Source organism: Python bivittatus, unplaced genomic scaffold (assembly GCF_059951505.1).
Source record: "Python bivittatus isolate LINGU-HERP-01145 unplaced genomic scaffold, Pbiv_v1 ctg000200_np1212, whole genome shotgun sequence".
NCBI lineage: Eukaryota > Metazoa > Chordata > Lepidosauria > Squamata > Pythonidae > Python > Python bivittatus.
In genome coordinates, this window is record NW_028277040.1 from 21,137,463 (window position 1) to 21,152,957 (window position 15,495).

General features: G+C 37.2%; 1 protein-coding gene across 3 annotated transcripts in view; it reads left to right on the top strand.

The window, feature by feature from the left end:
- Window positions 1-15,495, top strand: part of GPR155 (G protein-coupled receptor 155) — a 33,471-nt gene that overhangs the window by 1,755 nt on the left and 16,221 nt on the right. For all 3 annotated transcript variants that reach the window (XM_088135795.1, XM_088135796.1, XM_025168995.2), the window contains exons 2-7: window positions 1,088-1,588; window positions 7,048-7,447; window positions 8,638-8,803; window positions 10,174-10,329; window positions 12,116-12,199; window positions 14,901-15,021. In XM_088135795.1, the coding sequence (XP_087991921.1) occupies window positions 1,126-1,588; window positions 7,048-7,447; window positions 8,638-8,803; window positions 10,174-10,329; window positions 12,116-12,199; window positions 14,901-15,021 (1,390 nt within the window). In that variant the 5' untranslated portion in view covers window positions 1,088-1,125. The remainder of the gene's footprint in view (window positions 1-1,087; window positions 1,589-7,047; window positions 7,448-8,637; window positions 8,804-10,173; window positions 10,330-12,115; window positions 12,200-14,900; window positions 15,022-15,495) is intronic.

Genomic DNA, 15,495 nt, shown 5'->3' on the forward strand with positions numbered 1-15,495 from the left:
CTTACTCATTTCACTTGTAATTACCCAATGACATAAGTAATTTTAATGGCTTAATTGTCTGGTGGTGACCACTATACACTTTTAAGTAAAATTGAAGTATCTTCAAATTTATATTTGTATTTTTTCCCTCTCTTGCATCGAGATAGAATTTTGTTCAGTCCTCAGTTTAGAAAATTAGATGGCAGATGGTTTACTTGTTTTTCAAAAACAGGAAGTTCAAAAATAAGCTCCGTCTCTTATTTTTTATTTTTAAAAACCCTCATGTCCCTAGATTGTAAGAAAACACTAACATGAGGCGACATCACTTCCTGTTGCTGAGATTTTACTTTGCAAGTCCAGTCAGTATACCTTCTTTGACAAAGCTATCTTTGATAGCAGATCTTTTTGTGTGTGTGATAAAAATTCCTGCCCTTTCTGAGGTGTGTGTACTTAAATTTCACACTTCCTGGCATAATATTTCAATGGTTACCTAAATTAAATCTAAATTCACTGGATTCCTAAATTAAATAGTCATCTTAAACAAGGTAAGCAGACATGGTCACAGTTATTCTGTGCTGCTGCAACACTAGTCCAGCCAATATGGGCATAATGCTCTATGGAAAGGGAGTCCTGGTTCTTCTTCTTAGATTTTTATCCTGCTTTTTTTTTTAATTTGGTCAAGGCAGACCTAGAACTCACAGTGTCCTGGTTTCTAGGCTAGTAATTTCGTTATAATTTCTTTATAAGTTTATAATATAATAATTTCTTTATAAAATTAACCATACTCTAATGCCTACTTGTTGGAATCCACACATTTTCTATAAGAATTTTCACTTTTTCTAGCAACAGGAATTCAGATCTATCCAGATCTGTATTAACCATACCAGTTTATCTACAAGCAGTTCAGTTACTTTCCGCCATCATCCTGACATCATCCAGTTTGTTTTTTGTTTTCAAGGAAGAGTCAGTATTCCGCATCTCCTGATAACTATTCAACATGATATGAAAGTGGCTATTGATTAGACATGTCGGAAGTGCACTAGACAAAATTACGGAATGCAGTATCAGCTCAGAATGGTTGAGTAACATTGCCTTTCCTCTTTTACAGATCAGGTTCTACTTTCCAAATTTTCAGAAGTGACAAACATGGGTATTTTTACGCACATCAACACAAAGAATATATTTTCTGCAACTAATATGTCTGGTCTTGCATCTGGCAAATTTGAGGATCAACTGAATTTTAGCAGTAATTCTTCGATGTCAATAAGTAAGCTTTTTCCAGCTTTGTTACAATGCTTTGGCATTATCCTTTGTGGATATATAGCTGGAAGAGTTAACATAATTACATCAACTCAGGCCAAAGGATTAGGAAATTTTGTCTCCCGCTTTGCACTCCCAGCTTTACTGTTCAAAAATATGGTCTTGCTGAATTTTTCCAATGTGAATTGGTCCTTTCTATACAGCATCCTGGTTGCCAAAGCATCAGTGTTCTTCTTAGTCTGTGCATTAACATTGTTGATAGTCACTCCTGAAAAGCGATTTAGCAAAGCTGGACTGTTTCCTATTTTTGCTACTCAGAGCAATGACTTTGCACTGGGATATCCTATAGGTAAGAATCATTTTATGTAATTTATCTTGTATTTTTTCATTGTGCTTTAGAATTAGCAATGCATGATACCCATTTCTAAAATACATATTCATGTTTTTTATTTTTTTGTATGGAGCTCTAATACAAGACAAATTAACAATTTAATCAGCAATGTATAAATAACACTCTGCATACGGAAGAGCTTTCTTGAAACCGCTCCACATTTGGTGTGGAGTCAACCTTTATGAATTGTAAGCTATGCTCTTTGGCTTAGCATGTCTGGTGAAGCTAACCCATTATGCTTTACTTAATACACCATTATTGGATAAACAACAGATTTACATGATGTGTAAACTTACTCTGTGTGCATGAGTGCAACAGCTTCACCATTTGTGGGGAGTGACATATTAGCACTATATTTGGATCTCCAGATTAAAAGCATTCACTTTTTTTTATAGCTTGTTTTTAAAGCTACACTGATTGACAGAGCTTGCATTTATATACACTGTTACCTAATATTATCTTATGCTGATGCCATTTATAAGGAAATAATAGTTGAATTCTTAGCTGGGAAAAGAAAGCTTGGAGTCTCTGGTGCAGTACACAACCAAATATTGATAAGCCAAATTCAGGTGGTTTATGGACCCTATCATTAAAAGGTACTTAACAGAATGGAATATAGCTTGGTCCTTTAAGCACCATGATAACCTAAGTAGTATATTCTAATTATGCTGACTAAAGAAACTGTAAGCTGAATGAAGTATTTTATTTTTGTCATGTAAGGTGCAATCATTTGATACTATGATGAAACAGGGAACCTGATATAACTGGTTTTTCTAGAGAATGGAAATCTTTTTCCTCCTTTTTCCATAATCCTCTTCTGTCAAAGTTCCCATTGAAGTTGTTTAAACATATTATCTTTGAAATACAGGCGAGCCATTTATTGTTAAGTTCTGAAATCTATTGTGATTTAGATTTCAAATATAGAGCTACCATATATCTGTGCAGCAAAAATCTGGGTAGTCACTAGATGGTAATAAAGAACTATAGAAAACTAGTACCTTGCTACTAACTCATGGTCTGGATTTTAGTAGATTGAATATGGTAGTCCTACTTAAAGTAGACCTGCTGAAATCAATTGGATGTGTTAGTTTTGCAGGCCAGGTACTGTACAAAATGTCATATGTTAAGTTCCTGTAATTTTTGTTCAATGCATTTCTTTTTTGTATGGGGATTATGTGATATTTTTTCTTTGTGATTGTAAATTGTGTAAGGTTCATAGACATGAATCTCAGAAAATCCAAAACCAGGAATTCAGGCAGAGGCTCTTAAAAAGAAAACAGCACTTTATTTGGCCAAGTGAAGCCACTGGGTGGGCAGCAACCCAAAAAGTTTTGGGACGCTCCACACCAACAAGATTTCTCAGCTTTGTTTTTATAGCTTTGCAAAGACAATAGATTGCAACTAATAAGGCAGTTTAAACCAGTGTTCCCCCCTTTACCCTCAAGACCTTTTCCCTGCGCTCTCCCCCCTCAAGGTCTTCTGTGTACATGTCCTTCAGGCAGTTTCTTCCTAGCACAAGCGAAATAGAGGCGAGATAGCGAGAGCCAGGCTAAGAACCCCCCCCCTTCAATTGTCTGTAAATCAGTGGTATACTATTGTGATAGCCAAAAACTTTATTATTTGCTGGTTAATTTTCAGGAACAATGTAACATGCTACTTTTGATTTCTATAGCTCTAAGTAGTATCTTAGAAAATACTTTCTTTCAAATAAAACCTGACCAGCCAAGATCATTGGATGGGGCCATGCTCTATATAATTTTTAAATGGGCGCATTCAAGGCATGGTTTCTCCTGTGTTGCTACTATGACTGTTTTCATTTAGGGAGGCTTATTGTGAGAAAGTTTGGGAAATCCATTAAAATTCATTTTAATTTATATATAGTTTAATGTTCTTGTTTTTTAAAAAACAGATTGCAACAAGTTGATTAGTTAATTGCAATAAAATGTAACATATTTTTGAAATAAAATACAAACATTTTATGGCTCCATAGATATGAAGGGCTGGTGGGGGGAGGAAATAATGTTGCTCCCACTCTCCTATTTTCCTCCCAACCCATACATCTTGATTAGGGCTATGCAAAGCCTTCAGAAGAGGTGCTTCAAAGCACACAGGAACACCTATGAAATGCCTCTTTTTGAGCCATTAAGGCAACCTTTTATGTGCAAGTTTTGTGTAACTACTTCATAAGTTACTCTTATCTGTCTCCATGTGGATATGATGCAGAGCCACAAGCAGCTTCCAAACAGCTGAACTAGCCTTGCAAAAGACCTGGCTGCTTTAACAACTCAAAAAGAAATGCTTCAGTGGTACTCATGTACATTACAAAGAGCCTCTTTTGCACAGCTCTAATCTTTGTGCTTCTGGTCAGCTAGTAGTATTCCTCCTGAAAAAACAGGGAGAGCAGCTGGGCCACATTTCTAATACAGTCTTAATAAGACAATTCTTAATACAGTCCACTGTTCTGTTCTCTTGTTACGTATGCCCTTTTATCCTTACTTCAGATGCTTGCAGTTGGGCACCTAAAGGATCAAGCAGCAGCTCTTTGGGGGCTGTATTGATTGAAACCTGGTCTCTGTCATTCAGAGTGTGGGACAACAAATAATGAATTTAAGTTCTAGGAAGGTAGATTCTAATTGAATTGTAGTTAGAAGATAATTGTAGAATTATTAGAAGAAACTTCCTAATAATAAGAGCAGTTTGGCAGTAGAACCAACTACCCAGATGAGTGGTAGGCTTCCCTTCACTGGATGTGTTCAGGTGGAGGCTGATATAGGCTGATATAGAACACCTGGATGTGTTCAGGTGGAGATGTATAGTCAACTGTCTGGGATGCTTTAATTTGGTTTCATGCACTGAGCAGTGTTTGGACTCGGGCCTAAATGGCCCTTCCAACTCTTTTGATTCTATGATCTCAAGGGCTGTGTGATCATCCTTAGGAACAGATGTTCAAGGTAGAACTTAAGTGTTGTCACCATTTCTGTCTTGACTTTGAACATTTTAGCTCTTGTTCCATTTTCTTTCTGGTACTGGATTAATCAATGCATTTCATCTAGCTAGCAGGCTCAAAGTCTTTGTTAGCATGTGTTTCATCTCAGAGACTTGAGGGTGATTCATGCTGCCCCTTATCCTGTTGCTTTGCAATTAACCTCATCTCAGCTTATGAACAGCATTCTGTAGCATTTTAATAGGCTTTCTGCAAGATATACACCCTGCCTAAAAGTGCTGAGTGACTTCAGAGTGGCAACCTGGAATTTGCCACATAATTGCTTGGGATAAGGAATAAGGTAACATGATTGGTTAGTATGGCAGCAAGAAATGTTGCATTCAGCTAATAAAATCACATAGTTGTATGATCACAGCAAAAATACTAAGACATTTCAGGTACCTCTTTTATACTTATATACACTGGGTGACTTTGGGCAGGGTTGTTGTTGTGGGGAAAATAGGAAGCAGGAGTATTAGGTACTTACAGGAATTTGCAAACTACTATAAGATGTATCAGACAGAAGCTGGAACAGTAGTTTCTTTCTTGAGGCATGTCAGACAGATAGCATTAAGGGTAGAGAGATACTGTTGAGAGATTTGGGATACAGATCCTGTCATCTAATCAACAGGGCCAATAGGAATAATAGACATTTTAGTTGGAAATATTGGGTGGGCAGGACATTAGGGAAAATGGCGAAACTGATATTTTGTTAAATATTTCCTTGTTCAACTTAAAGATGAAAGACAGGGTTTACAAGTTTAAGAGCCAGGAACTTATCTGCCCCATTGTTTCCCTTGCTGGAAAACATGTTTTGATTATTTGGATTGTATGTCAGTTGCCCTATTGATAGATATGCAAGATTCAATCAATCTCTGTTTATTACTGAGTATAAGATGACGTGAAGGCAATTTCATTAAGAGAAAGATTGGACTTATAAAACAAGATTATCATTAATAGAATGTCAGATCATGTTTCAAGGTTGCCTACAAAGCCATAGCTCCTTAGGTTTTAAGTGGATGGGGTTACATAACTGTTATTGGGACAAGTCCAAATTTGATTGTAAGATTCAAGGGCCATTCAATATTGTCAAAGGCTTTTAAAACACTTGGCTTGGATCGCATCCTGTCCTCAGCAAACAGGATTTTTGGCAGGGCAATAATCCAGCATATTTTGCCAATAAAATGTGCAGTTGAGGGCCAGTTTGGTGTAGTGGTTAAGGAGACTGTGATTTCTAGGTGTCCCCTAGGCAAGAAAGCTGCTGGGTGATTTTGGGCCAGTCACTCTCTCTCAGCCCAACCCACCTTACAGGGTGGTTGTTGTGGGGAAAATAGGAGGCAGTAGTATTAGATATGTTCACCACCTTGAATTATATATAAAAGCAGGATAAAAATATTATCGTTGTTGTTGTTGATATAACCTGTTGCTTCTCTTCATTGTTCAAAATGTCATCCTACCATCTGGAAGAAATTTTTAGGTGGCAGAAGAGGTTGTGTAACAGGAAACACGACTGATGAAAGTTGGAGTTTTGTCCTTTCTGCAGGGAATAATGTCACAGTAGTGTGCAAAAAGTTCCATTTTGTGTTTCAGACAGTACTCTAATCTTATTAAAAATATTTTGGCATTTTTCTGATATTCCAGAAGTGTACTGAGCTAAATTAAAAAAAAAAAACCATTTCAAACTCAAAATGCTTGTTTCAAATTCAAAAAGTGCTATTTTAGGTTTGAAATACCTGTTTGAAGGTTGAAATTCTTCCACAATAGTGAGTATACCATTGGAACACTTCCACTAAATTTGGAACAATCCATTTCAAACTCCACAAAATTACTTCAAGTATGAAATACTTTACCTTCAAAATGTGTCAGACGCTCTAGCACTGTCCCATATGTAAATTCTGTTCAGGCAGGGCTCTTACCTGTTCAAACACATTCAGGGTCTCAATGTATGTGTTATTTTAGAATCTGTGATTACTTTAATTAGGTGATACCCATCTTCATTCTTCTTGAATTGTCGTGCAACAGTTTTGCCTGCCAAGTGCATTGGCTATACTTCTTAACATCCTTAGCTAGCACCAGGAATTTGGAGGATAGCTGGAATCATACAAATACTCGTGGGGTTATCAGAATGAGAATGACTTCTGTGGTGTAAAGCATTAAGAGTAATGGCTGAAATTTGAAGATTAAGAAATAAAATTGATAACTTTTTTTTTTTTTAAGATAAGCTAGATACTGTATATGAAGCCATGGAATATTACTCTTAAGTATGGATCCTGCTATGGGTGAAATAACTAGAATGTTGGAATAAGAATTTTGAATAAGATTATTTTTGTTACCTTATTCCATCTACTACATGAACAGTAGATAAAATGTAAGAATAAAGGCATGTCCAGTGTGATTAATGGCTGTCCATAAGCTTTTTCTTTTCTGTCTCTAGTTGAAGCTTTGTATCAAACTACCTATCCTGAGTATCTCCAGTACATTTACCTGGTTGCACCAATATCTCTTATGATGCTAAACCCCTTGGGGTTTATCTTCTGTGAAATCCAGAAATCAAGAGACAATCGGAATCTCTCTCACAGCAAGATGAAGATTGTAGGACTGGGGCTTCTTCACGTGTTGCAGAACCCAATTGTGTTCATGGTCTTCATAGGAATTGCCTCCAATTACATTCTTAAACAAAAGATTCCTGTATATTTGGAAAACTTCCTTGATAGTCTTGCCAATTCATTTTCTGGCTCAGCACTTTTTTACCTGGGTCTCACCATGGTCGGCCAAATAAAGAAACTGACAAGGGGTACATTTGTTGCACTGATTCTTCTCATTACAGCTAAACTGTAAGTTTTTTTCCCCCTTGTGTTTCTGTGACTTGAGGGTTAAGTCTTAAATATTTTGTCATGAACTAAAAAAATGGATTTTTAAAAAGTGGGCTGCATATTTTTCTTTCAGGTTATAAAATTGATTGCCCTTTTTATTTTGATGATTACTTTATAGGAATTTAAGATTATTAAATGTAAGAATCTTCAAATACTTTGTGCTTGGACTGATGAATGCTACAAAACCAGTGCTCCAAAAATATTACATTTAGAATTAAATCCATATATAGTCCTACAAAGAGAAGATTCACTGAAAAATAATTTTTAATTTAGGTCTCTTGGAAGTTAGTGGCTCTACTCTAAGTAGGACTAATGCAAAACAAAGGAAAGATTGAAAAGCAGTGGGCAAAATAAATGAAAGGCAGGAGATAAGAGAAGGAAATTTGAGTAAAATTTAATTTACACTAACATGATTTATTATGCCTTTCTGTAACTTTCTTTTCTTGAAAACCTTAATGGCCCACTGATAAGTTTTAACTACTAACTCAAGAGTATGAATATAGTAAGTACCTTGCTATATTAGCAGTAGTCCTAAACTGTTTTGCAAAACTCTCAGTGACATGGGTTGCCTAGAAACGATCAGTGGTCCATGTCTTATTTTTCACCTGCCTCATGTTTTAGGTAGGTGAAAAGTAGGTTGTGACAAGAAGCATTTCTTACCTTTTGCTGCATTTCTAGAATCTCTGCACCTCAAAGTTAGGCCATTTTTATTTGTAATGCTGTTTGGAAAGTATGTCTCTAACATTAGGATTGAGTGGGGAAATAGTATGGTAAGTAAATAAAGTCAAAAGTACTTGTTTTTGTTTTTGTTTTTTTGTTAAAGATTACTTTGGTATTAGGTGGTTTTGGTTTTGTGTTGCCTGTTTAGATATGAGCACTGACGCTTAGAAGGGAGAAGACCCTTTTTGTTTACCAGTGTACATGTGCTTTGGAATTGGAACTGAAACTGGTCATGTCTCCTGGCACTTGCTTGTTCATATTGCAATCACAATGATCTTATTCAAGTATTAGTGTGCATCATATGGGCAGATTGTGAGTTGGCAATGCTGCACAGTAGCTTTGTGCCAACTACCCTTCAGCTTTCATATTGAAATTTTAAAAAATTGTTGGAATTTCCAGTTGAGTAGCTTGTGTTTCCTTCTTTCTTCTAGGCTGTTGATGCCCCTTCTATGCAGGGAGATGGTGGAATTGTTAGACAAGAGCCACAGTTTGGTCAACCATACCAGTTTATCCAACTATGCATTTCTCTATGGAGTCTTTCCAACAGCTCCGGGTGTGGCTATATTTGCAACACAGTTTAACATGGAAGTAGAAGTTGTATGTCTCTTAAGTATTTTTTTTCCTCATAACTAATTTCTTCATGCAAGTTTTACTGGCTTCTTCAAACTGAGGAAGAATTATAGACATCTTAATTATTTAGAAAGTAATTAAACATGCTGATGGATATTTCAGAAGTTTCATGCATCTGTTTTGAAGTTCATTTTTGTGGTTAACTTTCTGGATGGGTAAAAGAACTGGTTAATTTTAGAAGTCCCTGGGAAAAAAACTGTATAGCCTGACAATAAGTAGTAGTAAAGTTGATATCTTTCAATCTAAATGTACATTCTTCTGTTTAACTTCAATTGCAGTTAATTTTGCTTGAGTAAAAGCTGAGTTAACTCAAACTCATGAATTGGTTCATATTAAAACATTTAACTTGGTGACAAAAAACCTTACGTAAGAGTAATTTAAAAAAGAAAACAGAAGGCTTTGTCTTTGCTTTATTGCATTTCCCTTTGGAGAGAGAGAGAGAGAAAAATAATGATATAGCATTCTTTATTGTTAAACTATTACTTCTGAGATTATTTGTGAAGAAGAAAATTTCCATAGGAATAGGCTGCTATTATTTATGCATTCTCATCCCTGCTGTCCTCTGGCTGTTTTCACACCATGACAACACCTGTTTAATCAGATGTAGTGTAAGACTTTTACTATGGCCAACCTTCAAATTTTGACCTCAGAGATTTGAAAGCTAGCATTTTAAAAAAAATTGAATCCTCTGATAGATCTGCAAAAGTAGAACTTTTTTATTTGAGATGATCAAGTTATTAGCAGTTTGCCATGAACAACCAAAAATAGCTTTTTTCGGGCCATAAATTGTTCAGTGAAAGTGTTAATGCTAATGTCATTATTGCTTTTCTTAGCTACAGAATTTCTGTCCCTGAAGCATTGCACAACCATTAAAAACTATAATTCTAAATTTTGATATCCAATTAAAAATATGTCAGGATAATTTTTTTTAAAAATGGCAGAAGCCACCAGAAATCTGTGTTTCAGATAGAACAATCCTTACTTAAGTATTCCAGCAGCTTTTTAGACCATGGGCAAAAATAAGGAATGGTAACTGTTCCTCAAGATTTCAGGAACATCCATACTTTCTGTGTTTGCTGTGAGAGTAAGGGGATGTGGTATGCATGTAAAAGGAAGTATAAATAAAACTACTATCCCAGTAAAATAAATGGGAGAACAAAAATGTCTTTATGATCAGCCTGTGAAATAATGGTTTTGTTCAACATACTAATATGCTTCTATGGTAGCTCTCAAAGAGGAAGCTGGTGCAGAAGAATTAGAAATTAGAAAATATACCCTAGGTGTTGGGCATCCAATGAAGTATGGAAACATACAGTTACTTTAATTTGTGATTGCAGATAACTTCTGGAATGGTGATCAGTACTTTTGTGTCTGCCCCCATCATGTATGTTTCTGCTTGGCTATTGACCATTCCCTCTATGGATCCAGACAGACTGGCAGCAGCAATTCAGAACGTTAGCTTTGATATTAGTGTTGTTAGTCTGATCTCTTTGGTGAGTATCATGTTAATCAGAACTGTGCTGTTCTGTGTTTAAAAGATGGGGAGGGAAATAAGGCTGTGAAAGAACTGGTGCTAATAGTCCCATCTAAAATACATTCTATGTCAGTGGTTCTTAAACTGGGGGTAATTTGAACATATCCTGGGGGTAATGGAGCAAATTGCTTATTTGTGAGTGGAAGATCCAGTTTGGATTAAATTACTTGTAAATATGTACAGTACAGAATTGCGCCACTGGTTTCTGTTTTAGTCTGTTGCCAGAAGAGAAGCAGAGTAATAGGAGCTAGCTACCCTAATGATGTTGTCAGGCCTTCAAGTTAGGCCAGGTCAAGCAACAGTCATGGCAGGGACTCCAAGAATCTTACTTTATTGCTATAGGGTACATTCGCAGAATCTTGAAAGCCCATCCAAAACCTTCATTGTCCTTTTTTCAAGATAACAAAGTGAGGCTGGAGCTGTTTTGAATCTCTTTCTCACCCTTTCTACTTTGCAACCATTTCCCCCTCTCCCTCCTCTTTCCAAAGGCCACAGCTAAATTTCTCTACAGATGTAGGGATTAAAGTGTCAGAATAGGAGAGGGGAGATTTGGATTCTGTCAACCTTTGGCCGCAGAAGCTCATTGAACGACTTTGAACCAACCAGTCTTTCTCACTCTCTCAGCCTGAACTACTTCACAGGATTATTGTTGTGGGGGAAAGATGGAAGGGAATGCAGTATACACTGTCTTGAACTCCTCATGAAATGGGATACAAGTCAATGAAATAAATAAAATGTATGACATTGAGGAAAATTAACACACTGATTATGATGATAAATTATTAGATTTTGTTTTGTTGCTTTTAACTGTCATACCATTCATGCTGCATTTCTGTTACATTATGCATCATCCCGAGATTTATTGAGAAGGAAGGCAGAATGTTAATCAGAACTGTAATATACTGTACTTAGTAATGAATGCGACAAGGCATTTTGGTTAGAAGACAACAAAAGGCAGAAGCTGGTAGCTTGAAAACTTAAAAAGAAGATAAATGGAGGGTTTTCCACCCCCTTGCCTGTTCAGTAGCTTTTTGCAAGAAGCCCATCATATGCACCCACAAATGTGGTCTTCTGTGTAATGTGACCAGCAGCTCAACAGATTAATCTGCAAGATTGCAGGCTCTTTTTTTTTTCCTTGAAGACTTTTACTTTATAATGGAATGTCAATTCCATTCAGTCCCTTTCCCAGTAAAGCAGACCCTTGTCTGCTGTGGAAAAAGATGTATGCTGTTTCACTAATGGGTGAAAAACAAACATGGCCAGCTTACTAAGTGAGAAGCTTATTTGGCCAAGGGGAGAAAGAGAAGTAAATGTTCATTGTACTCTGCCCCCCTCCCTCTTTTTTCCCCCTTAGGGTTTTCAGTTTTGGGGCGGAGATAATTGCCTGGAGTGAAATTTAAAACCTTGAACTCTTTATCAGGCTAGTGGAAATGTTCTTGCAGAGATGAAGGGCTAGGGCTGTGAAACTCCAGACTAGTTGAGGGGGGTCTTCATTTTTAAGGTTGGATAATTAGCTAGCTTAGAAAAAAATGCAAACACAGACAGACTGATTTTCAGCTCCATTCTGTGGATACCTGAGTTCGTTATGGAAATGTGCTTGCTTGCTTGCTTGTTACAGCAGGGAAAATCCCGTAGCAGAAAACCCATGAACGGTTTGAATGTCACTGAAAAAAGGCCTGTGTGTAATATTTTATAATTATTTAGGAGAAGTGAAAACCTTACATTGTCTTCACTCTGTGTTTCAGATCTGGTCCCTTGGTGTTATTCTTTTGAGTAAAAAATACAAACAGCTTCCTCATATGCTTACAACTAACTTACTCATTGCTCAGGTCAGTAAAGTGGAGAATTGTGTCCCTAAATATATTTTTTTTCAGGAATGTTTGTTTTGTAGTTTGTAGAAAGCATTCTTTTTTTACAGAAGGCACATAATGCAAGCACTCTGCTCATGCAGGTTTGGAATTCATTATTGCATGCATTTCATATTGAGTGCGTGATGGAACATTGCTGATGGAACCACCTTGGTATTTTTTTAAGCAAAAACTGCCATAGAAACATTGTGAATAAAAGTAAGCATAAGTTATACATAAGTGTAATACCTGATATTGAATCACCTGTAATATAATGTAAGTTCAGAGTCTAGATCAAAGGGAATTCCTGTCCCCACACAATTCCTTATGAGGCATACAGTGGGGCAAAAAAGTATTTAGTCAGCCACCAATTGTGCAAGTTCTTCCACTTAAAAAGATGAGAGAGGCCTGTAATTTTCATCATAGGTATACCTCAACTATGAGAGACAAAATGGGGGGGAAAATCCAGAAAATCACATTGTCTGATTTTTAAAGAATTTATTTGCAAATCATGGTGGAAAATAAGTATTTGGTCAATATCAAAAGTTCATCTCAATACTTTGTTATATATCCTTTGTTGGCAATGACAGAGGTCAAACGTTTTCTGTAAGTCTTCACAAGGTTTTCACACAGTGTTGCTGGTATTTTGGTCCATTCCTCCATGCAGATCTCCTCTAGAGCAGTGATGTTTTGGGGCTGTCGCTGGGCAACACGGACTTTCAACTCCCTCCAAAGGTTTTCCATGGGGTTGAGATCTGGAGACTGGCTAGGCCACTCCAGGACCTTGAAATGCTTCTTACGAAGCCACTCCTTCGTTGCCCAGGCGGTGTGTTTGGGATCATTGTCATGCTGAAAGACCCAGCCACGTTTCATCTTCAATGCCCTTGCTGATGGAAGGAGGTGTTCACTCAAAATCTCACGATACATGGCCCCATTCATTCTTTCCTTTACACGGAGCAGTCGTCGTGGTCCCTTTGCAGAAAAACAGCCCCAAAGCATGATGTTTCCACCCCCATGCTTCACAGTAGGTATGGTGTTCTTTGGATGCAACTCAGCATTCTCTCTCCTCCAAACACGACGAGCTGAGTTTAGACCAAAACGTTCTACTTTGGTTTCATCTGACCATATGACATTCTCCCAATCCTCTTCTGGATCATCCAAATGCTCTCTAGCAAACTTCAGACGAGCCCGGACATGTACTGGCTTAAGCAGGGGGACATGTCTGGCACTGCAGGATTTGAGTCCCTGGCAGCATAGTGTGTTACTGATGGTAGCCTTTGTTACTTTGGTCCCAGCTCTCTGCAGGTCATTCACTAGGTCCCCCTGTGTGGTTCTGGGATTTTTGCTCACCATTCTTGTGATCATTTTGACCCCATGGGGTGAGATCTTGCGTGGAGCCCCAGATCGAGGGAGATTATCCCTGGTCTTGTATGTCTTCCATTTTCTAATTATTGCTCCCACAGTTGATTTCTTCACACCAAGCTGCTTGCCTATTGCAGATTCAGTCTTCCCAGCCTGGTGCAGGTCTACAATTTTGTTTCTGGTGTCCTTCGACAGCTCTTTGGTCTTGGCCATAGTGGAGTTTGGAGTGTGACTGTTTGAAGTTGTGGACAGGTGTCTTTTATACTGATAACAAGGTCAAACAGGTGCCATTACTACAGGTAACGAGTGGAGGACAGAGGAGCCTCTTAAAGAAGTAGTTACAGGTCTGTGAGAGCCAGACATCTTGCTTGTTTGTAGGTGACCAAATACTTATTTTCCACCATGATTTGCAAATAAATTCTTTAAAAATCAGACAATGTGATTTTCTGGATTTTTTTCCCTCATTTTGTCTCTCATAGTTGAGGTATACCTATGATGGAAATTACAGGCCTCTCTCATCTTTTTAAGTGGGAGAACTTGCACAATTGGTGGCTGACTAAATACTTTTTTGCTCCACTGTATGTTGCAGATTGCAATGGGAGAATCAAACTGGGGGAAATCTTAACTAGCAGCTGCAGTGCAAAAGAGGCAGTGGGGAATTTCCTTTCCAATTTGATTGTGTACAGTGTACTTTGCTTTTTTGTGTTCCTGCCAAGTTATCCTTGTCTGAAAATTAAGCATTTTCTTTTTGGTATTTTAGTGTTAATTGAGAAAGAAGTTTTGTTTTTAATAGTATGGAATATTCTTTAATAAAAGAAACACGTTATACAATACAGTGCTGATGTGGTAACTGTAGACTCCAAAACACATGCAGCATTATGAGAAAGTGTCTGTGGAGTCCCAATTTTTTTTTTTAAAAAAAGATTGAACGAAATCTTGTGAGATTGTCAAAATGTTGGCTTTATTTTATTTTATTTTATTTTATTTATTTTATTTTATTTTATTTGGCAGTCCCACTTTAATTTTGAACAATGTCAGTATTCTTGCCTGAAAACCAGAGGGCTTTCAAATGAAAGTGCTTTAATGAGATTTGGCAATGGCCTGACTGCACTAGATGATGCCGTGCTGCTTGTTTGTCATGTCCTGCCTTAGAGGCATCCTTATCTTTGCACAGGAGGACGTGCCTCTTCTAAAATAGGGCTACCTCTGATGCATCATGCAGAGTTAATCATTTTACTCTATGAGAGATTTTAATTAAGATTTCTTCAGTTACATCTCAATCATAAAATATACACTAAACACAGCTGCTTTAACTTTTTAGTGTGTGGCCTGTGTTGGAATGATAATGTGGAATTTCACTATTGAGAAGAAAAGCACCTTTGTACATATTATTGTGTTCATCGTCCTGTACTGTTCCCTTTATAGTGCTTTTTTGTGGACGGGTAAGTAGAAAGTCATTTCTGGCCCATAAAGCAATATATGCTTTCTTTGGTGGTGTGATGCTAAGGGACAATGCTTAGAGATTACACTGTGTACCCATAGTATAAGCAATAATACCAGTTTGTATCCAGTTAAGTCCCTTTACCAGTGGAACAGCTACCACTGAATCAGATTCAATCTTCTTGTCCATTCCTAAAATCTTCTGTAAAGTCTGGAAATAGATTATTGGATTGTGTGGGAGTTTTTTAGCCCTTCAAGATAGACCAGTCTAGGAAACCAAAGTCATGCAGGCTAATGCCACTTTTATTATAAGGTTATAGTAATAGAATCTTGGAAGTCTGAATGCGCTTCTCCTCTCCCTCCCTTTATTTTTGTAAAAACTAGGGAAGGTCTTGTCAGAGAGGCTTTCTCAGGTTGTAGTTCTATCCTGGACTCAAGTTTCTTTTATCTGACTGTTGTCTTAGTAGCTGTTCCTG